We start from the raw sequence: 22,487 nt of genomic DNA on the forward strand, positions 1-22,487 counted from the left end.
ACTTTGAAGAAATAATCAATAGGCACACATCGTTTTGATTTTGGTTTTTAAAATATCAAATGGAGTTAAACAATAGAAATCATTCTGCAGTTTGGTTTTTCTTTTCCCTGTGATAATATCTTGATATGCTTTCAACATCAGTGTGTATGGATCTGTTGCCCTCTTTTTAATGGCTGCACAGCACATCAGAATCAAATGAAAATTGTAATTTATGTAACCACGTCTCTGTTGGTAGGCATAGAGGCTTTTCCCAATTTAAAAAATTTATTACTGACAACACAGCAATAAATATTCTTGAACTTAGGTCTAGGCACAATACATAGGACTGACTTCTACAGGTTGATCTTAAAATATGGTGTTTTTTTTGTTGTTGTTTTAACTTATTCCTATCAATCTCAAGAAACCAGGGTATGTGAATAACACCTAGTTTTCAGCAGTGACTTTCATTGCTAAGAATACATGCTGACGCTAGCAACCTGGGCTCGGGAGGGGTTAATAGACTCCATGAGTAGTGCATTTGATATCAAAAGACAATGAGTGACTAAATATAATGCCTTTAGAACTTTTCCATGGGCACTAAGTTGGTATTTTCTGATTGGTTGGATGGGGACTTCTGGGCATTCAACTTCAGCTTGCTGCATCTGAAGGCAATCAGAGAGCCCACAGCTACTTAGAGTGGAGCGTGTGCTTGGAATTTCATTGCAGGTGTATAAATCCTAGATTAAATAGTAGCACTGTATTAAACTAGTTGAGAGGTTATCAGTTTTCATCTCTTTTTCTTTCTTCCCCTGTCTTAGGGAGATTTCATTCTGAAGATCGAGCCTCCCTTAGGGTGGAGTTTTGGTAAGTGAACTGAATAATTAGATACATACTCTGTACAGGATTAGATTATATGCCGAATATTAATTTAAATTGGCAGAGTGCAGACACTGTTAAAATACTAAGGACTTATTCCTAGTGAGGAACAAAGCTTTTTCCCCTCCTTGTTACTTTAGAGTAGATTGGATTTACCTTGGACTTACCTTATCATTATTATTTTTAAAGATTTTATTATTTTATTTTAATAAAATATTTTATTTTATTTTATTTAAAGACTTTATTTATTGATGAGAGACACACAGAGAGAGACAGAGACATAGACAGAGGGAGAAGCAGGCTCCTTACAGGGACCCCGATGTGGGACTCAATCCCTGGACTTGGCAAAGGCAGACTGGCCTAGGCAAAGGCAGACGCTCAACCGCTGAGCCACCCAGGTGTTCCTACCTTGGACCTATCTTAAGGTTTTCTGTCATTTTTCTTTTTTTTTTTTTTTCTGTCATCTTTCTTGAGATAGGCATCTTGTCCTGAACCTTTCTCCAGAAGCTCTGCTTTTGTAGTTCTGTTCATAAAGTGGTAGCACAATGGTATCTAGAGTTCAGGAGTTGGGACTTTTTTCCTGTCCCAGGGTGGCTTCTTAGCCCCCTCGATCCTTTTTAGGACCGCAGTATTAAACATGGTGAAATTTCACATGAAAATCTGGATCTGCTTCTCAAAGGAGATCAGAACATCTGGTGACCTTGAGCAATACTGGTTCTGTGATGACCCTGGACAAACTACGTCCCCTGAGTCAGTGTCCAGTCTCCTTGCTAGGGGGTCAGGAGAGTGGTAGTAGCTGCCTCACAGCCTGACTTGGAGGTCTAATGGGCCAGTGTATTTACAATGTTGAGAAAGACTGGCACATAATGAGCCATGAATAAATCCTTAAAAGCATTCTGCACACGTACAAACAAGAACTCGGAACTTACCTGATAATATCTGCCTTTTAGCAGAGCTGGAGATGTGGGAAAGGGGTTGAGATAAGAGAGGGTTCTGCTCTGCCACGGCTGACGTTTCCAAAGAGTAGGTGTGTGTGATCCCAGTTCTGTAGCTTCAGGAGAGGGGTTGGGGGCCATGGCTGTTTGTGTCAGGCTTGCTTGTCAGTTGGAGGAGGAAGAATTTAGTTCCTGTCATCACAAGGGCAAAGTAGAGCTCAGGTCAGCCGACAGCCATTTGGACTCTGAGGGAGGTTCTTTTTCAGTTTATAGTAGGGGGCACCTGACCCATGCATTCCAGAGAGCAGCAGAGGAAGGGAACCCAACACAGTGCTAAAGCAGAGGTAGCAGATCACCGGCCTGTGGGGGTGTTTTTTCTTTACTTTATTGAATTGTACTATCAGAAAAGTGTAGTCGTCGTAAGGGTATCACGTGAACGTTCCCCAAGTGAACGCAGCATGTAACCTCTACCCGGATAACGACGTAGAACCAGTACCCCAGTGGTGCCCCCTCGCAGGCACTCCCCAACCGCTCCACCCCACCCGCAGGTGACCACTGCCCCGACCGCCTAAAGTTGTAGATGAGTCTTGTCTGTTTTGAACTTGATATAAATGGAATCCTAAAGGGGTACATTTTTGTGTCTGGTTTCTTCCTCCCGACATTGTTAATGACACTCATCTCTATTATGTGTGTGGCTTCCGTTAACTCATTCAACTGCTGTGTGAGTATAAAGTGACTTACCCCTTCTGTTGATGGACGTGTGGGCTGCTTCTCAACTTTGGCCACTAAGTGTGGTGCTCCTGCGAATGTACTTGTTCTGGCCTTTCGGTACATGTGTTCTTGTGTTTGCATTTCTGGTGAGTATATACCAGGAGGGATTGCTGGGCAAGAGAGCACTTACCTGTGCAGCTCTCGTGGATAGTGTGAGGTGTCCAAGGCGGATGTCGCAGCTTCCGCTCTCCCAGCAGTGTGGAAGAGTTCTAGCTGCCCCGCAGCTCACCAGCACTTGGTAAGGGCAGTGTTTTTTCATTTTAGCCATTCTGGTGGTAATGTGGTGGTCTCTCACTGTGTTTTTTAAATTTTAATTAAAATTTTTTAAAAATTAAATTCAATTAATTTAGTAGTAGTAGTAAATTAATTAATAATTAATATAGTAGTAGTATTAGTTTCAGGGGTAGAGATCAGTGATTCATCAGTCTTATATCACACCCAGTGCTCATTCCATCATATCCCCTCCTTAACGCCCATCACCCAGTTATCCCATCCCCCAAGCCCCTCTCCTCCAGCAAACCTGAGTTTTTCTTATCATTACCAGTCCCTTATGGTTTGTCTCTCTCTCTGATTTCATCTTGTTTTATTTTTCCCTCCCTTCCTCTATGAGCCTCTGTTTTGTTTCTTAAATTCCACACGAGTGAGACCATTCTCATTGTGGTTTTGATATTTATTTATTTGATGGTCAATGAGATTGAATGCTTTTTTTTAAAATATGTTTATTGGCCATATGGATAACATCTTTTGTGAGGTGTCTGTTCAAGTCTTGTGTGCATTTTTGTATTGGTATCTTCCCGTGTGTATGTAATTATTCATTTTACCCAAAATTCTCTTGATTTTCCCTTTTCTCTATTTAACACTCTACACTCTTCCTAACCTTTTAAAAACTTTAACCCTTATTATGATGACCTTTTCCGTCTTTTACACAATTTGAATTAGTTGCTAATACTGAAACATCAGGAGATGACACATAAAATCCAGATGTCTGTTTTTTCTTGAAAGTTTGAACCAGTGGCCCATCCCCTGCTTCGTTCCTGTGGGCATTAGAGTTTATGATCCTGGTTTAACGTGGCTGAGCTCATGCGGTTGGTCAGGACACAGTTTGGAGCCAGGCTTCTGGAGGTTGAGTTGGGGCTCCATCACTCACAAGCTCTGTGACTTTGGCAGGGGGTGGGGGGGCCTTTAACCTTTCTGTGTGTCAGCTTAATCCTCGACCTGTTAAAGTCGTTGTGAGGTGCATATGCACCTAGCCCTGTATTGGGTATGTGATAAGCATCCAATAAATAAAACAATTTGGTGCTTGCTGAATTTTCAGTGGGACTCTGAGATAAGCGCAGCCAAAAGACTGTTATAAAAGCATATTATTGGGATGCTTGGGTGGCTCAATGGTTGAGCATCTGCTTTCGGCTCAGGTCGTGATCCCAGGGTCCTGGGATCAAGTCCCACATCTGGCTCCCCTCAGGGAGCCTGCTTCTCTGCCTATATCTCTCCCTCTCTCTCATGAATAAATAATTAAAAAATATATATATATTTTGTTTTATTTTATTTTATTTTATTTTTTATATATATATTTTAAAAAGCATATTATCCTCCACACACTGTTTCACTCTGGGACAGGAAACTGGGTGTCCAGGGGAAGAGGCGAGAGGGAGACGTCCCTGCATCCCTCTTGGTACCTTTGGATGTTAAATCATGAGAGCGTATTAAGTGCTCAAAAATAAACTGAAGATTGACCAAGAAAATGTGTTTTGCCTAGACAGGTTCACCTTCTGTCAGAACTAAACTTGCTCTTGTGTCTTGTACCCTGCTCCTTTCCCTCCCACCTTCATTTCTCAGAGCCAACGATCGTGGAGCTGTATGTGGATGGCGTCAGTGACATCTGTACCAAGGGCGGGGACATCGACTTTGTGTTCACCGGGTTCTCTGTGAATGGAAAGGTTTGGCTTCGGAACATGGTTATTTTTAATGTTTGCTCTGTATCATGTACTGAGTCTTTTCTGACCTTTAAAAAAGCAGGACTTTTTAGTGGGGACTCTGAGTTCCCAAGAGACCCACAGACAGACTTCAGGAGGGTCTCAGAATGGGTAAAATTTGGTGTAAAAGGTAATGGGTGACTAAAACCCAGTCAGATCTGGGCTACTTGTCATTCTCTCATGAGGGCAGTTGTAAGGGAATGCGAGGCCATTCCACTGTAAAGCTTGGCTGAGTAACTTCCAGGGATGGCCCCTTCTGGGTGCAGGCTGGGAAGAGCGCAGGCCTCAGGACTTCTGGCAACCTGTAATCACCGTGGGCAAATGAAACCAGTCTCCTGCAGATAGGATTTGCATTTGCTTCATCCACTCTCCCAGGAGTTGTCTCAGTAAACTAGATTCTCTAAGAGTTTTTTGGGGTACCTTGGTGGTGTGAATTTAGGGGGCTAACCTGTGTGAATGGCGGCTCCAAGTTCAGATATTTCAGGGGAGTTCTTTTTCCTCCCTCCATCTGGCACCATGGTTGACATGTGCGAATTGCCCTGCTATTCGTTTCTTCACGGCAAGTTGATTTCTCCTCTGCCTTCAAATGAGAGTGAGGTGCTTGCTCTCAATGAGGCAAAGTGGTCCTGGCTTCATGTGTAAGTTTCTTGCTAGTGTGGAGGATCATGGTACTTTTCTTTCTCCATAGATTGTAAAATCATGGTGCATCTTTAGCTGATGGTGTCTTAGATTCGATGAAATAAAGTATTATTTCACCATTACTGTTGCCTCACTCAGCACCCCAACTAATCCCAGGGAAGGGTATGCATCATTTATCTACTCTTTGTGAAGGAGTCTTGACCCAAAGAAAGGTATAAGGTCCATGCAGGGAGCATGAGCAGGGGAACTCTGCTGCTGGTTTGGGTCCTGACCTCCTTCTCCTTGGCAGGTTCTCAGCAAAGGGCAGCCCCTGGGCCCTGCAGGAGTTCAGGTGTCTCTGAGAAACACAGGGACTGAAGCAAAGATCCAGTCCACAGTGACACAGCCTGGTGGAAAGTAAGTTGTGCCTGTGTCCTCCTGCCTCACAGCTGAGGGGAGGGAGGGAGCCTGTGACTGGGCCTGGGAGACCTGGGTTCAGATCTTTATTTGGCCTCTTAACTGCAGACGAGTTCATGCCTCTCGGGGCCTCAAGCTCTTCATCTGTGAAATGGAAGTTATCTGACCCGTCACCTCTAGAGTTGATGGGATGATCAAACATGAGTTAATCTTTGTACAGCACCTGCTGCAGGCCTGGCACATAGTAGGCCTTCATTTAACAGTGGGATTGGCTCTGGAGCCTAAAAACCTGGGTGTGAATCCAGGTTCCTCCACTTACTGGGTTTGATCTGGAGCAAGTTACTTAATGCATTTGGGCCTCAAGTTTCTTATTTATAAATGATGATGGTGGAACCTATCATCATTTATAAGGAATGATGATATTAAAGGTTAGCAGGAAGATTAAATTAATAGTATTACTTCAAACTGCCTGGCATGGAATAGAGTGCATAATAGTGTTAGCTCAATATAGATTTGGTCAGTTATGATTTTTTTTTTTTTAATTTTTAAATTCTGTTTAGAGAGTGCATAAGAGGAGAGGGGCAGAGGGAGAGGGAGAGAGAGAATCCCAAGCAGTTTCCATGCCTAGTGCAGAGGCTGGGGCTCAATTTCATGACCCTGAGATCATGACCTGAGCTGAAATCAAGAGTCAGATGCTCAACCAATTGAGCCACCCAGGTGCCCCTTAATTAGGATTTTAAAAAATCACATTATCACTATTATATCAAAATTATTTTGTGGTTGGAACTGACAACTATTTAATTAACCTCACTGAGTCAGATTTAAAGTGTTTAATGGATTTATATCGTTGAGTTGTAAATGTTAACAGATGTGCCAAGATTAACTCAGAGTAGTTCCAACTGATAATTTTGAAAGCATTCGAATCATTACTCCTTCAATACACAAAACCAACTTAACTGCAGATTAGAAGCTTATAATGAGTCTGTTGCTCTCCAGTTTTTCAATGAGGATTGTTGAAATTATTTTTTAGTTTGGGGATAACATTTATGTCTACTTGATTGATGCCTGTGGGAGGAATGCAGAGCTTCTATTTTCTCTGGGCTAGCAGTTTGCTCTTGACCTCCCTGGGTGAAGTGACTTGAACTTGTTCAGTCTCCTTCATCTGCACTGAGTAAAACAATGATCATAACTTGCAGGAGTAGAGGCTGCATCTCCCCACGGCCAAAATCCAATAGTAATTTCAATTTTATTGTAGCAAAGTGATTTCCAAGTCATACCCAATTATGACAGGCAATACTTGATATAATGAAATACCACCACAGGAGAAGAAATTAGATGGATTTTTTTGGTAGTCTATTTTACTAGAATGAGCACTCATTGTCTGGTGCTTTACACATTTAAAAGAGTCAAGTGTATCAGACAGTGTTTCCAGCCTCAGCTTCTGTCACTCTGGTCTTGATTTGCCCATGGTTACTTAACTGGTATTCATCAGTGTCTGGTTTGGTCATTGTAGTTTGTGCAAGAGCCCAGAATGGCTCACTCTGTATTTTTTCTGATAAGAGATCTAAACTCTTCTGTATAAGATTCGAAGCTTGTTATCATTTGCCCTGCCCACGTCATTAACATCAGCATAGGCCTCAGCCTTTCAGATCTGTTCTCTCTTCTGCACCCAGGACTCTTTCCTTCCCACTGTTCCCCTGGACACTTCCTTCCCTTCTCTTTGCCTATTCATGCCTATCACCTCTGCTCAAAGCAGACTTGAATGTTTTATGACTGATCTTTGCTGAACCAGGGACTGGTTTTTGTTTTTTGTTTTTTGTTTTTTTTAAAGATTTTATTTATTTATTCATGAGAGACATAGAGAGAGAGGCAGAGACATAGGTAGAGGGACTTGATCTCAGGACTCTGGGATCATGCCCTGAGCCAAAGGCAGACACTCAACCACTGAGCCACACAGGTGTCCTCCCAATATCTGGTTTTTAAGGTCAGAAATCCTTGGGGTTAAGGGGGTTAAGGGAAACATAAAACCTTCTTCCTGGCAGCACACAGAATACCTGTTCTTGTACACAGGAAGTATTCCAATAAGTGCTCCTCGATGTGGATTTGTATAGTGAACGACTGAATTTTTGTTTATGTTCATTTAGCCAGCCATTGGCAAGTTTGTGATAATCCAAACATTATTTTCTTGTTCTTACAATATTAGCTATAAATTAGAACACTTGGGCTGTTGAGAGAAAGTTAATTGGTATTTTTTATTTCTTAGGTTTGCATTTTTTAAAGTTCTTCCTGGGGATTATGAAATTCTTGCAACTCATCCAACCTGGGCATTGAAAGAGGTGAGTATTTCAGTTGTTGATAGCTGTGCCAGCAGTGTTCTGGTTTGGAGACAAGGATAGAGGGCTCATTTCAGGGTATGAAATGAGTTTATGGTTTTTCTGGAAGTAAATGAGAAAAAAGACAATGCTGCTGATTGATTCAGTGGTATTTATAAGATAAAACTCACTGTAGCAGATGTTCCTTCTGTTGTTTTTGGTTTTAGGTGACAATACTGTCTTCCTGCTGTGAAATAGGTCTGTTATTAACTATAGCTATTTTAAGCTGAATCAACACCAGAAGGACCTGATGAGATTTATTTGTTCTTTTTCCAGTCTGAAACAGCAATCTATAAACATACTTAACATTCTAGAAACCATTGCACGTGTGCCCAAGGAGAATGTAAAAGAATGCCTATCGCAGTTTTGTTTATACTAGCAAAATATTATAAGCGACCTAAATGTCCGTTAAGTAGAGAGCAGAATGTGGTTTTATCACACAGAATCCTGTAGGACAGCAATGAGTGAAACAGAGCTACGTGGATCAATAGGAGTACATTTAAAAACATAAAGTTGAGGGAAAAAGGCAAGTTGCTGAGGGTAAGGAAACACAGTATTGTTTATACAGTAATTAAAAACACTCAGGGTACTTCCACTTACAGATAGAGTCCTATGTAAAAAAAGTATGAGGATGTGCATGAGAACGGCAGATACTATATTCATTATGACACTGACATCTATAGAGGGAGGCAGGAAGGGATTTCGAGGTATGCAAGACTCTTGAATTATACTTCTGCTTTTATTTCTTAGCTGGTTAGAGTGTGTATAGGTGTTCTTTAGAGTAGTTTTTATATCTTTTTTAAAGGTATTAGAGATACAGAGCACAAGTGGAGGGGAGGGCAGAGGGAGAGGGAGAAGCAGACTCCCTGCTGAGCAGGGAGCCTGACATGGGGCTTGATCCCAGGATCTGGGATCATGACCTAAGCCAAAGGCATATGCTTAACCCAATGAGCCACCCAGGCACTCCCAATGATATCTTTTTATTTGATGGAAATAGTTTATGATAAAAGATCAAAAAAGGAAGAAACAGACCAGGTGAGGTTTTGTAATCACTACAGGAAAACAAATTGAAGTAAGATTTAAAGGACATTTCAACACATTAACTTTTATATTAGTTTTGAGGCTGTGTTTTGTTCTTGCTAAGGAACTATTAGAATCAGTATTTTAGTTTTTACTCTATAGTTTTTAAGCATTTAGAGTTGATGGTATGGTTTCACACTTCTACTTATCTGTATACTATTTATGACTGCAAGTTTTCAGGGGGTTAAAAATGTTTTATTTAGAACTCATGGCTTATACATTGATTAGAATAAACTTTAAGGCTTATATTCTTAATTGTATGTATAAAGGAATTTGAATCTATTAACATAAGATTGTATTTAAAAGTAGAGCATGCTATTAAAAGTCACGATAATGATTGTCTTTGGCAGATAGTACCTGGAAATTAGTGTGAAGGGGCTCCCGGGTGCTGGTTACAGGGCATGTTCAGTTTGTGAAGATCACTGCTCTGTACACCTAGACTATATGCATTTTTTTTCTCTGTGAACTGTGCTTCGACAGCTTTAAAGTCACATGCATATATACCATCAAACATGGAAAAAAGTAAAGGATGCTCATTTAAAAAAATTGCAACAGATAGACCAGAGTAAAGGAGTGGTAACAGAGGTGGAACATTTGGAAGGTGGAAAAGTGTAAAACAAACCGTTCGCGACGCAAAGGAGATCATCATTGTGATGGACATTTTGCCACATTTCATTTTAATTCATTTTGCTTGTGAACACGTGGTTGTGATTCTATCACCTTCCCAGTTTTCCATGTTACTCCCCACCCCCTCATTAATATTTTAGCTTAAGCATATCTTCACGGTTGTTAAACACTCCGTGAGGATTTGTTACTTGGGAAGTTAAAATCACCTTCTTCCTGTAGGCGAGCACCACTGTGCGGGTGACCAACTCCAATGCCAACGCCGCCAGTCCCCTCATCGTGGCTGGCTACAATGTGTCTGGCTCTGTCCGCAGTGATGGGGAACCCATGAAAGGGGTGAAGTTTCTTCTCTTTTCATCTGTAGTTTCCAAAGAGGTACGTAAAAAAGAGCCAAGAATGGGTGAGATTGTGAGAACGCAGGCTGAGAACACACTGAAAATGCAGGCCAAGGTAGGGGCACAGTCTCTACATGTAAAAGCTTTGCGTTTCTTGGTTGACTCGCAAGAACCTGAATGTCTGTGGTGGGAGTGGGCTCCAGTGGAAAGTGCACAGGCTCTGAAATCTCATACGCAGGTGCAGACAGATCACAGCTCTGCCTTTTGCTGGCTGTGTGAGCCCGCCACTTGCCCTTCCAGAGCTCTATTTCCTTGACCGCAGAATAACGCCCCACTGTAGGGAAGGACGATGACATCGTTTGTTCCAAGAAGACCATGCCAGTTTTTTTAACTCCCCAACTTGAGTGTAAAAGTTTTTGTTCATTTTACCTCCCTACTATGCCGTGGGTTTCAGAAACATGTGTTTTGTGATGTAAAACTTAGAAGAATTTTCTGCTAGTGTGGCCGTTTGATGGTAATGAGAACCTAGGAGTGGAAAAGGAAGTCATTTTCTTTTCTCCCCTTGACATAGGATGTCCTGGGTTGCAACATCTCTCCAGTGCCTGGCTTCCAACCCCCAGATGAGAGTCTGGTGTATCTGTGCTATGCAGTCTCCAAAGAAGATGGCTCGTTTTCCTTCTATTCCTTGCCAAGCGGGGACTATACTGTGGTGAGTGGAGAATATTTGTGTTTTCTGGACATTGTAGACTCTGCAGACACAGCGAGAGTCAATGCCATTTGGGTGTTAAAGGGAAAAAAATGATTGCCTTGCAGTTTCGCGACCGATTTCTTTAGCATTGTTATTTTGGACGAGACTCAGACTTCATCAGTCGTGGCTGCAAAAAGTTTGGGCCTTCCTCTTTTAAGATCAGCAGCAGTTATGATTAATAGTTTCTCTTGGCTCGCCTCGAACCCCTTGTCGTTTGTGGCTTCCTGGGTCGATTATTAATATTGATCATGTTGTGGGCTCTTAGTAATTAACAGACCCTTCCTTCTAGATTCCCTTTTATAGAGGGGAGAGGATTACCTTTGATGTTGCTCCTTCCAGACGAGACTTCGCAGTGGAACATGACAGCCTGAAAATTGAGGTAAGACCTCCCTCCAGAAGGGACAGGTGTTTGGGTTTCCCATCTCTGGGCACAGGTGTTGCAAACATGTTTACGAAAATCAGTATTTTATCTGGAAGGGCTGGGCTGTGGGAAGAAACCAGAATCTTGTGCTCTGTTCCAGTTTAGCCTGGGATCCACTGTCACAGAATTTCTTCACATGAGGAATGTGGAGGCCCCAGTTATAGCTACTTTGTTCGTTGAAATGTATTTATTGAGTGTCAGTCTCAGGTGGCGATTCAGGTACTGTTCTAGGGGTGGATGTACCCTGGGGACCCAAAAAGCTGCAAATTTCTATTCTTCCGGAGTGCAATGGCAGAAAGAAACAATGCACTTATAAATAGGTATGTTAGGTAGTACATTAGGAGGTGGCAAGTGTTCCATAGAAAAATAAAGAAAGGAGGTGACACACTTCCAGGATTGAGACAGGCTGCAGTCTTCCTGGGTACTTGTAGGCAGTCCTTGCTGTGAAGGTGATGTTTGAGCGAAAACCTGAAGGGGTAGGGGGAGAGGCGTTGTGCCACACAGACTTCTGTGGGAAGAGTGTTCAAGATGGAGAGAGTGACATGTGCAAAGATCCTGAGGCTGCAGTGTGCTTAGAGGGTATGGGGTGCCCCAAGGAGGCCAGAGTGGCTGGCGTGGAGGGAGTGAGGAAGGGAGAGATGATGAAGCTGCTTATACAGGACCCGGTGGGTCACTCTGGGTGAAGTTCTGAGCAGAAGAGAGGTGTGAGCCTCTGGCTACCATGTTAGGAAGAAGCTGGCAGGGGGCAACATGGAAGCAAGTGACCAGTTGGGAGGCTGTGGCCATAAACCAGGGGAGAGCTGGGAGCTTGGGCCGCAGGGAGGGGGAGTGAGAGGTGGGGTGATGGATGTGGTGATACATGGCTTGACAAACTCCCTAGATCCTAGAATAGATGGTAAATGTGTTTTCCATTGCATTTATATCTTTAATTACAGAAGTAGATAATGGCTATGATAGAAAATTTGCCAGATAGAGCAGATTCCCCAAAGAAAATAACAGTCTTTCATAAATGGACCTCCTAGTGTTACAGTTATTGAAAAAATTAGATTTTAATCGCGTTCTTTTAATGTTGCATTTGAAAGTACTGTGTTGAAGTAGCTGCGGTTGGTAGAAGCTAGCTTTTAGGTCACATGCTCAGTGGGGTTCTGACGGCTTTTTAAGATTCCTTAAATCACTTGCCGGCTTTGTGCACACTGGAGGTGGATGGGGGTGGGGAGGTGTCCTTGCTTGCTTTGTGCGGGGCTTGTGCATTTGATCTCGACTAAACACCAGTTTTTAAGTAGAGACATGAATGAAATTTCAGGGAGTAGCCTGGAAGCCGCATGAGGTCAGGTGCATTAGTGATGTCTCATTCTTCACATATTCCTAAGGTGATTTAGTGCCTGGCACAGAGCAGGTGTCTTGTAAAAGTAGTTGTTGAGTGAATGCAGGAATTGGTAAGTAGATAAACCACATCTTTTTAGAAGGATCAGGAAGGGCTACCTGAATTAAAAAAAAAAAAAAAAAAAAACAGGGCAGCTGGGGTGGCTCAGCGGTTTAGTGCCTCCTTCAGCCCAGGGTGTGATCCTGGAGATCCGGGATTGAGTCCTACGTCAGGCTCCCAGCATAGAGCCTGCTTCTCCCTCTGCCTGTGTCTCTGCCTCTCTCTCTCTGGGTTTCTCATGAATAAATAAATAAAATCTTTAAAAAAACAAAAACAAAAAAAAAACAAAAAAACCATTGAATTTTTAAGAAATCTCTCAAATGCTCTTGTATGTATGCGTGCATTCATTCATCTGTTCTTGGATTCAGAAGTGATTTATTCAGTGCCTACTGTGTACCAGCTGACTAAGACAGAAAAGGTCACTATATTCATGGAGGTTACATTCTAGTAAGAGGTAGACAAAGGAAGATAAATCAAGGACATTTGAGATATTGATAAAATTTGGACCAAGCTAATGAAATAGGCTAGTGTGATAGTGAGTGGCTGGGGTAGAAAGCAGGGGCAGGGGCCTCTGAGATGGGATGGATAGTCAGGGAAGGCCTCTTGGAGGTGGTGATGGCTTGAGTTGAAACTGGAATGATGAGAAGGAGGAGCCTCCCCCCTGATCTTGTCCAGAGGTGGGAGAGAATGGTCCAGGCTGAGAGGGGCAGCTGGTGTAAAAGGTCCACGGGAGGGATGCCTGTGGTGCATGCATGTAGTCAGCTTGAGGACCCAGGGATCAAGGTGGCTGGAACATAGTGACTCCAGGGAGAGCAAAACCATGGTACTCACGAGCTGGAGCATAGACACATGTAAATCAAGCACAGGGTGTGGTAGTGGGTGCGGAAGGTGACCTCGGTGGAGTGAACCAAGATTTGAATTCAGGTTATGGTGGGAAAAGACAGGACACCTGGCAGGGGTAGGATGCATAGGATGGATTGATATTGGAGTGTGGGGAGGGGGTCCCAGGTGACGCTGTGGTTTGAGGTCAGAAGACTGGAGGTGATGTGGTTCACCAGATTGGGAGCATCTGGAGGGGAGGAGGCAGGACGGGAGCAAGTGTTACGTGGTGGTGGGGGGAGCAGGAGGCTTTCAAGTTTGATTCTGTGATCTTTAACTGGGGAAGTAAGCCTGTAGATCTTTGGTACTCAGTTATTTGACAAACATCAGGGTGACCAGAGTGTAAGAAGCAGACAGACCCCCGGGGAACATGCAGAGGTGTGGGAGCAGCAGGAGTCAGGGGAGTGGGTTGGGACCCGGCTGGGACTCGGGACTCCTGCACCCATGGCTGTGCTGAGCGCTGGCGTGAGTGGACGAGGAGGGCCTTACCGCTCCGGCACATGTGAACCTTCTTCCTATTCTTCATCTTCCAGCCTGTGTTCCACGTCATGGGATTCTCTGTCACTGGGAGGGTCTTGAATGGACCCGAAGGCGAAGGCGTTCCAGAGGCCGTAGTCACTCTGAATAACCAAATCAAAGGTTGGCAGCTGTGTTGACCCCCCAGAACTGTTTGCCAGTACTGGATTTTGATCCCAGAGAGAAATGGAAGGGAAACTATCTTAATGGTGCTGTGAAAATATGCCAGCTTTTTGTCTCAAGAGGGGATGGACAGCTGTCTTTGGCTCATCTTCTATTTGCATCTTTTTGTTTTCTAGTCAAAACCAAAGCTGATGGCTCATTCCGCCTGGAAAACATCACCACGGGGACGTACACGATCCATGCTCAGAAGGAACACCTCTACTTTGAAACCGTCACCATCAAAATTGCACCTAACACACCTCAGCTGGCTGACATCATTGCCACAGGGTGAGGTCATTGTGTTTGGGTCTGGAAGTGCCTGTGTGGACGTTTGAGAACAAAATTATCTTTGATCTGTCTGTGTGTTTCTGCCAGGGATCCACATGGGGTCTTAGGCACCTGTAAGAAATTCGGGCGGGGGGAGTGGGGGTGACCCCCCGAGGAAGATTAGTGCTAAGTCTTACAAACTGAAGGAGCTAGTTATATGTCGATGCTTAGGGAAAACTGTCTTGCTTCAAAGTTAGAATGAGTCTAAGTTAGAAGAAGATCTCTCTATATCTGACTTCACATCTGCAAGACCTTCCATGGCTTCACTCTCAAGGACTTTGGAAGATAGTATAGTTGTTTGAGAAAGTTTGCTGTGAGATGCTTCCAGTCTTTGTGACCGTTCTTCCTGCTTTGCTGTACTTACTGCGAGTATGAGAGGGGATCTGGTAGTTGAATCTCTATGGTCTTATCCTACAGTGATACCATGTGGTGCAAAGAACCTGGGCCTTGGAGTCAGATCTCAGATCCTTCTCTCACCTACGTGTAACCCCTGGAATGGGGGAGCTACATCTCTCTCTGAGATAGCACTGGATACTCACTGAACCATAACTTTAATGGAGTTAGGGCAGGGTCTTCCTGGAGAGAGGTGGCAGGAGCAAAGGCACGCAGTCTAGAACAGCACAGTGTCTGTAGCTGGGAGCTTATGACTTGGTGTTGCTGGGCAGGCCAAAGAGAGTGATGAGGCTGGAGGGACAGATCTCAGAGGACCTCTGGACACCCCACTGGAAGAATGAGGCTTTCTCCAGCATGGGTCAGGGGGCCAGCAATCCATTTTGAGCATAGAGGTGACATGATTAGATTTTTGTTTTCAGGGACACCTGGGTGGCTCAGTAGTTGAGCGTCTGCCTTTGGCTCAGGGCGTGATCCCAGCTGGGGTCTTGGGATCAAGTCCCACATCGGGCTCCACACAGGGAGCCTGCTTCTCCCTCTGCCTGTGTCTCTACCTCTTTCTGTGTCTCTCATGAATAAATAACATCTTTAAAAAAAAAAGATTTTTGTTTTCAGAGAGGCACCTTGGCAGTAGTGAAGGATGACTCTGAAGGGGACAAGATTGGGGCTCAGGTAGCATGAAAGCAGACTTGATGGGGGCTTGCCTTAGGGGGAGATCAAGGACGGGTTGGAGGAGTATTTAGGAGTTCCCAGTTTGAGAAGCAGGATGGCTGTGGCGCCCCCAGCTGTGGGCAGGGAGAGGAGCCTGTTAGGTGCTGAGGGTTGAGCAGGACCACCAGGTGGCACTCTGCGCAGATGCCTGGACAGGTCGTAACCCAGGGAGACCCTGCCAGAGGGCAGCCAGAACCCTAGATGTGTAAAAAGCAAGTAGAATTAGAAGAGCAGGCCCCAAATGGAATGCCGGTGTCCGAGGGGTGGCCTCAGGAGGATCCAGGCAGTGGGTTGTAGCTGTGAGGTCAAACCTGACGGTCAGGGAGGCCCAGGAGCTGAGCCTCGAAAGCATGCTCCATTGCCTTGGTTACTGAGGAGACGTCAGTGACAACTTCTGTAGACAGGTAGGGGTCAGGGTCAGGGATTCTGTGACAAATGAGTGATTGGGAAGTACATCACCGGTGGGAACCCTGTACATCATTGCGTTAGAGCTTAGAAAATCATTTTGGATTCACAGCCTGCCTTCTTTTCCCTCATAAACATTTTTGAGCAACTACTCTGGGTGAGGTGCAGTGACAGAGGCTGGTGTGTAGCAGTGAACTCATTTGGCATTGACAGAACCAAGGATTTCATCTTACTGGGGAGACAGGTTTGAGCTGAGTAACTTGTGATTGTAAGTTCTGGTAGGTATGCAGGGAAGAGGGGCTTTTTTTTTTTTTTTTTAATTTATTTTTTATTGGTGTTCAATTTACTAACATACAGAATAACCCCCAGTGCCCGTCACCCATTCACTCCCACCCCCTGCCCTTCTCCCCTTCCACCACCCCTAGTTCGATTCCCAGAGTTAGCAGTCTTTACGTTCTGTCTCCCTTTCTGATATTTCCCACATATTTCTTCTCCCTTCCCTTATATTCCCTTTCACTATTATTTATATTCCCCAAATGAATGAGAACATATAATGTTTGTCCTTCTCCGACTGACTTACTTCACTCAGCATAATACCCTCCAGTTCCATCCACGTTGAAGCAAATGGTGGGTATTTGTCATTTCTAATAGCTGAGTAATATTCCATTGTATACATAGACCATATCTTCTTTATCCATTCATCTTTCGTTGGACACCGAGGCTCCTTCCACAGTTTGGCTATCGTGGCCATTGCTGCTAGAAACATCGGGGTGCAGGTGTCCCGGCGTTTCATTGCATTTGTATCTTTGGGGTAAATCCCCAACAGTGCAATTGCTGGGTCGTAGGGCAGGTATATTTTTAACTGTTTGAGGAACCTCCACACAGTTTTCCAGAGTGGCTGCACCAGTTCACATTCCCACCAACAGTGTAAGAGGATTCCCTTTTCTCCGCATCCTCTCCAACATTTGTTGTTACCTGCCTTGTTAATTTTCCCCATTCTCACGGGTGTGAGGTGGTATCTCATTGTGGTTTTGATTTGTATTTCCCTGATGGCAAGTGATGCAGAGCATTTTCTCATATGCATGTTGGCCATGTCTATGTCTTCCTCTGTGAGATTTCTGTTCATGTCTTTTGCCCATTTCATGATTGGATTGTTTGTTTCTTTGGTGTTGAGTTTAAGAAGTTCTTTATAGATCTTGGAAACTAGCCCTTTATCTGATATGTCATTTGCAAATATCTTCTCCCATTCTGTAGGTTGTCTTTTAGTTTTGTTGACTGTATCCTTTGCTGTGCAAAAGCTTCTTATCTTGATGAAGTCCCAATAGTTCATTTTTGCTTTTGTTTCTTTTGCCTTCGTGGATGTATCTTGCAAGAAGTTACTGTGGCCGAGTTCAAAAAGGGTGTTGCCTGTGTTCTTCTCTAGGATTTTGATGGAATCTTGTCTCACATTTAGATCTTTCATCCATTTTGAGTTTATCTTTGTGTATGGTGAAGGAGAGTGGTCTAGTTTCATTCTTCTGCATGTGGATGTCCAATTTTCCCAGCACCATTTATTGAAGAGACTGTCTTTCTTCCAATGGATAGTCTTTCCTCCTTTATCGAATATTAGTTGAGGGAAGAGGGGCTTGACACTGAGAGGACTCGCACTGGGTCACTGAGCCCAGGGAGCAGCAGTTAGCTAAGTGAAGCACTTCCCAGGCAGCGGGAACAGCATGTTCCAGGGCCTGGAGGGGAGGGAACAGAGCTTTCTGGAAGGTGGCCAGTGTGGCTGGAGGCAGCTGGTGAGGTTGGAGAGCAAGTAGCTGGATTGTGGAGGTGGGCTCTTCCTGCCGCCCCCCCCCCCCTCCCCGCCCAAATGCAATGGAAAGCTGTTGAAGAGTTTTCACCAAGGGAGCGATAGGGATCAGGGCATTTTCAAAACAAAAATTTTTGTTTTCTCTTCTGGCTGCTATGTGGAGACAGGATTGCAGGGAGGCCAGGGTGTGAGTGGAGGGACTCGATTGGAGGCAGTGATAGTTGTCTGGAGATGTGGTGGTGGCGGGATCCGGGTGCCGATCAGGAAGGGTGAGAGTAGTGCATTTGACAGATACTGTGGGGAGGGAGTCAGCAGGCCTTGTGCTCTTGAGGTCCCACATTTCTTATTTGAGCAACTGTATAGATGGAAGAGATGCTATTCATGGAAATGGAGAAATATATTTATATTTATTTTTTTCCTTCAAGTGGAATATTTGGGACAAAGAAAAATGATATCATTGAGCATATTTGGGAAAATTCAGTTTCCTTTTGGGTCACCATAGCACACTTGCCTTTTAATTCATTCCTATTTCTTACTTTAAAAAAAAATCCCAATTTATTTGAGAAGGAAATGCTTTGGCTTCTGTCCAAATGACTAATGAGACTATAGTTATCTTGCAATGCACCAGAATTCCCAGGTTTTATCCATAAATTTTTTTTTTTTTTTTGTTATCCATAAATCTTGATGAAGAAATTTTGTGACACAAATCAATTTCTAAGGGCTTCAGTATAATAAAACACCTGTCCTACCAGCTTTTTAGTTCAGTTTTTTTTTTTTTTTTTTTTAACTAAAGCCAATATGCATTTGAGGTTTGGGGTAACTGGCCACTTCTCTTTGAGAAAATTAGCAAAAACAGGTTGGATGGTTAGAATATTTAAAACTTGGAGAAGCAGAGAAGTTCAACGTGGATGAATAAGGTGACATTTCCTGGGATGTGTACACAAATCAAGAGACTATGACATAGATCCTTAAGAATAACTCCTCAATATTCCCTTTCTGCCCTTTTATTCTGAAATGCCCAGAAGAGGGAAATGAGAACCAAAATGTGTACCTTCAAGTCTAGATCAGAGACCTGCACACTTTCTGTGTAGAGGGCCAGGGAATAAATATTGTAGGCTTCCTGGGCCATGTGGCCTCTGACAAACCCACCGGAGCCAGCTCATAAATGGATGGGCGTGGCTGTGTTCCAGTTAATCTTTATTTGGAACAATGAAATGTGAATTCCATATGATATTACAGGATATTACTATTTTGATTTTCTGCCCCTCTTAACCCTTCAGAAGTATGGTTGAGCCCAGTTGGTTGAGCCACTCCTGATTTTGGCTCAGGGCATGATCTCAGGGTGAGATCGAGCCCCTCTCTTGGGCTCTGCACTGGGCGTGGAGTCTAAGATTCCTCTCTCCCTCTCCTTTTGTTCCTCCTCTCCTTTCAAAAAAAAAAAAAAAAAAAAAAAGAAAAAAGAATGGAAGTAAAAGTGGGAACGACATTCCTAGCCCGCAGTCCATGCAAGAGCAGGCTGCTGGCTGGACTTGGCACGTGGGCCCTCGTTCCTCGCCCGCTGCTCTTGATCGTGAGCTCATGTGGCAGGCTGGTCACTTTGCTCTAAAGAAGTGATTGGCTCGTGGTCATTATCGTATTTCACACACACAGTCTGCCACCACTTTGTTGTTTTCCACCACTTTTTATTTGCATCGGGGAGGGGGTGGGGTGGGGTGGGGGGTGTTCCAGCCTCGAATGTACCCCCATAATTATCCAGCATTCCCAGCCACCTTTTCTGACTCTCTTTCTGTCACAAGTATCAACTGATTTTTATCCAAAATGACTCTTGATTCAAAAATACAACCTTTAGTCAGTGGAAGAGACAATCATGGCCTCCGGCTGTGGTGCATTATTACACTTTAACAGGTCGACTGCTAAAAAAGTGAAGAACGGCACTTAAGGATGATGGTCTTTGTTGGTCTTTCTCAGCCTGGGGATGCGCCTTTCATGCCTTTCTCTGGGTGCACTTTCCGGCACTGCACATACTGCTCATTTAGAACCCCCAATCCGAGCCATGACCTGAATGGAGCCTTTCAATTTAAGTCGATTTTGTGGCTCCTAGCTCTTAAGGAATTCAGTTTCAGCTTTGTAATTATTTTAAACTTAATTACATTTTCTGTTCCCATCTCCTCGATCACTTTTATGCACGAATTATATATAATCACAGGCGAGGAAGGCGTCTTCAGGGACCCTGCCCTGTTTCACGTGGCTGGTGCCATGGGTTTGGAGGGCTGCTTACAGCCCTTGCATTTAAGCTCTGGCCCACATTCTCTGTCCAGGGCTGCTATACCATCAATGATCCAATTTACCTGAAACATTTTTATCATCTACAGATTTTCTGAAAATTGCTTCTGCAGTGGGGGGTGGCACATGTCCCCCAGAATGCACAAACGGCCCCACCGTGGGCCTCTGCTGTGTCTTTTCCCTCGCACAGGGAGGGGTTCAGCCTTCCTTCCAAAGGTTGCTTTTTTGGAACTGGAGTCATTTGGGCTGCTTTTCTATCTCTCTGTTAGGGTTAAACTTGTCGCCAGGAGTGGGGCAGGAAGAGGGATGTACAGTTTGGGTGGGAGGCTGCCTTTCTCCTGTTTTAATTGAGTTCTCATGCTGGAATGAATGGGCCCCTTGTTGCAGGTTCAGTGTCTGTGGCCAGATATCAATCATTCGCTTCCCTGACACTGTCAAGCAGATGAGTAAATACAAAGTTGTCCTGTCGTCTCAAGACAAGGACAAGTCTTTGGTCACCGTGGAGACAGATGCCCATGGATCATTTTGTTTTAAAGCGAAGCCAGGGACCTACAAAGTCCAGGTATGATGAGTTTTATTCTATATAAGATATTTGAAAATAACAGTGATTTTTTAAAGGGTTATTATTAGCCAAATTGGGTAACAGAAGGGGCATTTCTAGTCCCCATTTCTTATGAGGTATTTATATTCCTGCATGTCACGACAGAGCAGACAGGCACCCAGTCTGGAAATGATACACAGGCTTCTCTTTCTTCCAGTCTCGATGTTTATTAGGAGTTAGTTCCAGGCTGCCAATCACACCTCCACTGTCTCATGCTTTTGGCTACTCTAGAACATCCATAAGTCCCCAAATTAACCCTTTATTAGTGGCAGGTGCATGGCTGCTGGCACCCAAGGCCAAAATACAGCTGGTGTTTCTCCACCTCGCCCAGAATTGAAGATGGCTGGTCAGGTACCATCTGATTTTCCCGTTGCAGCAGGCAGAGAAGCTGGGGATACCCTGGCGTGGGGTCTCACTGTGAGGGTGAAGGCCCAAGCACGGTTGGGGGCAGCAGGCAAGAGACGAGACAGAGCCAGGGGTCAGCCCACTGAGCCTCTCGGTGCCATGGCTGTGCCCACCTGCCAGACTGTGTCTCATTGGAGCTCAGGCTCCCATGTGTCCAGCCAGCTGCTGCTCTTCCTCCCAGAGGAAGGGCGGAGGGGGGGTAGGCTGGAAAGGGCCCCCCTGTGCCTGTGCTCTTCTCCAGAGCAAGTGGGATCCCCCTGAAGGAGATGGGGTGGGAGGAGATTGGTTTCCCTGTTCCCACCAAACAGTGTGGTGTGCGAGTTCATAGCTCCTCTACCAGGTAGCCAGCTCTTGTGAAGTTGGCCACATCGACAAGCCTTTGGAAGCCCTTTCGAACCATAAAGGTCTTTTTCAAGGAAGAGCAACTTTGGAGTATAATCTTTAGGGGACCACCTCTTCCCCAGCCCCTTTTCTTAGCCTAAGAAAGGACACAGAAGAAAAGGAAAAGGAAGGAGCACTGGGTGGCTCAGTGGTTGAGTATCTGCCTTTGGCTCAGGTCATGATCCTGGGGTTCTGGGATCGAGTCCTACATCAGTCTCCCTGTAGGGAGCCTACTTCTCCCTCTGCCTATGTGTCTCAGGGATAAATGGATAAAATGTTTTTTAAAAAAGCAAAAAAGAAGAAAGTGGCTTCTTCCTGCCAGGGGGACATGCAGTAGCATTGAGAGACTCCTAGCTTACGTCATGAGTGACCTCAAGCCACTGGGGAGAAATTCTGGGCTTTAATGTGGTTTCCCCCCAGTGTACAGGTGACCTATGACAGCCATGTGCCCCTGGGGAGTGATGCCAGCTATACTTTCACGCACTTCATGACAGGGCTGAAGGCTAGTTCTTCTGTATCTGAGTAGAAACACGGTTTCTCACCATGGCCTATTTGGGGATTTGTTGTGATTATAAAACCAGGCCCAGAAGTGAACTTCTCTCCTTCAAATATTTAGCCTTGGGCCCAAGGGAATGTTCTGGTGCCCTGGAGGCCGGGGAAGCCGCGCCTTGACGCAGACACTGACGTCCTGTGTGTCCTTGCAGGTGATGGTTCCCGAGGCAGAGACCAGAGCGGGGCTGACCTTGAAACCTCAGACTTTCCCTCTCACTGTGACTGACAGGCCCGTGATGGACGTGGCCTTTGTGCAGTTCTTGGCATCAGTTTCTGGGAAAGTCTCTTGTTTGGGTAAGATGTCACTTGAAAGCAAAAACAGGTGGGATTTTGGTGAGATTTTCCCTGTTGGGTAGCGTTAAAGGTGAATGCCAAAACCACGCCTGGAGGTGGTTTTAGAATCCATATCACATACGGTTCTGAGTAAGTGCCACACGACATCACTAGAAACATTTCTCTTGGAGTATTTCTGCTTTGGCTCCTAAAAAAACCACATGGGGTGTTTTTT

The 22,487-nt window shown here is 44.5% G+C and overlaps 1 protein-coding gene across 1 annotated transcript in view; it reads left to right on the forward strand.

The window, feature by feature from the left end:
- Positions 1-22,487, forward strand: part of LOC144319045 (BOS complex subunit NOMO1) — a 57,923-nt gene that overhangs the window by 3,764 nt on the left and 31,672 nt on the right. Inside the window, exons 3-13 of the mRNA XM_077906746.1 lie at positions 798-843; positions 4,398-4,498; positions 5,463-5,569; positions 7,833-7,905; positions 9,868-10,020; positions 10,552-10,689; positions 11,018-11,107; positions 13,985-14,090; positions 14,267-14,417; positions 20,428-20,602; positions 22,132-22,273. Coding sequence (XP_077762872.1) covers positions 798-843; positions 4,398-4,498; positions 5,463-5,569; positions 7,833-7,905; positions 9,868-10,020; positions 10,552-10,689; positions 11,018-11,107; positions 13,985-14,090; positions 14,267-14,417; positions 20,428-20,602; positions 22,132-22,273 — 1,282 coding nt within the window. The remainder of the gene's footprint in view (positions 1-797; positions 844-4,397; positions 4,499-5,462; positions 5,570-7,832; positions 7,906-9,867; positions 10,021-10,551; positions 10,690-11,017; positions 11,108-13,984; positions 14,091-14,266; positions 14,418-20,427; positions 20,603-22,131; positions 22,274-22,487) is intronic.

Source organism: Canis aureus, chromosome 8, assembly GCF_053574225.1.
Source record: "Canis aureus isolate CA01 chromosome 8, VMU_Caureus_v.1.0, whole genome shotgun sequence".
Taxonomy (NCBI): domain Eukaryota; kingdom Metazoa; phylum Chordata; class Mammalia; order Carnivora; family Canidae; genus Canis; species Canis aureus.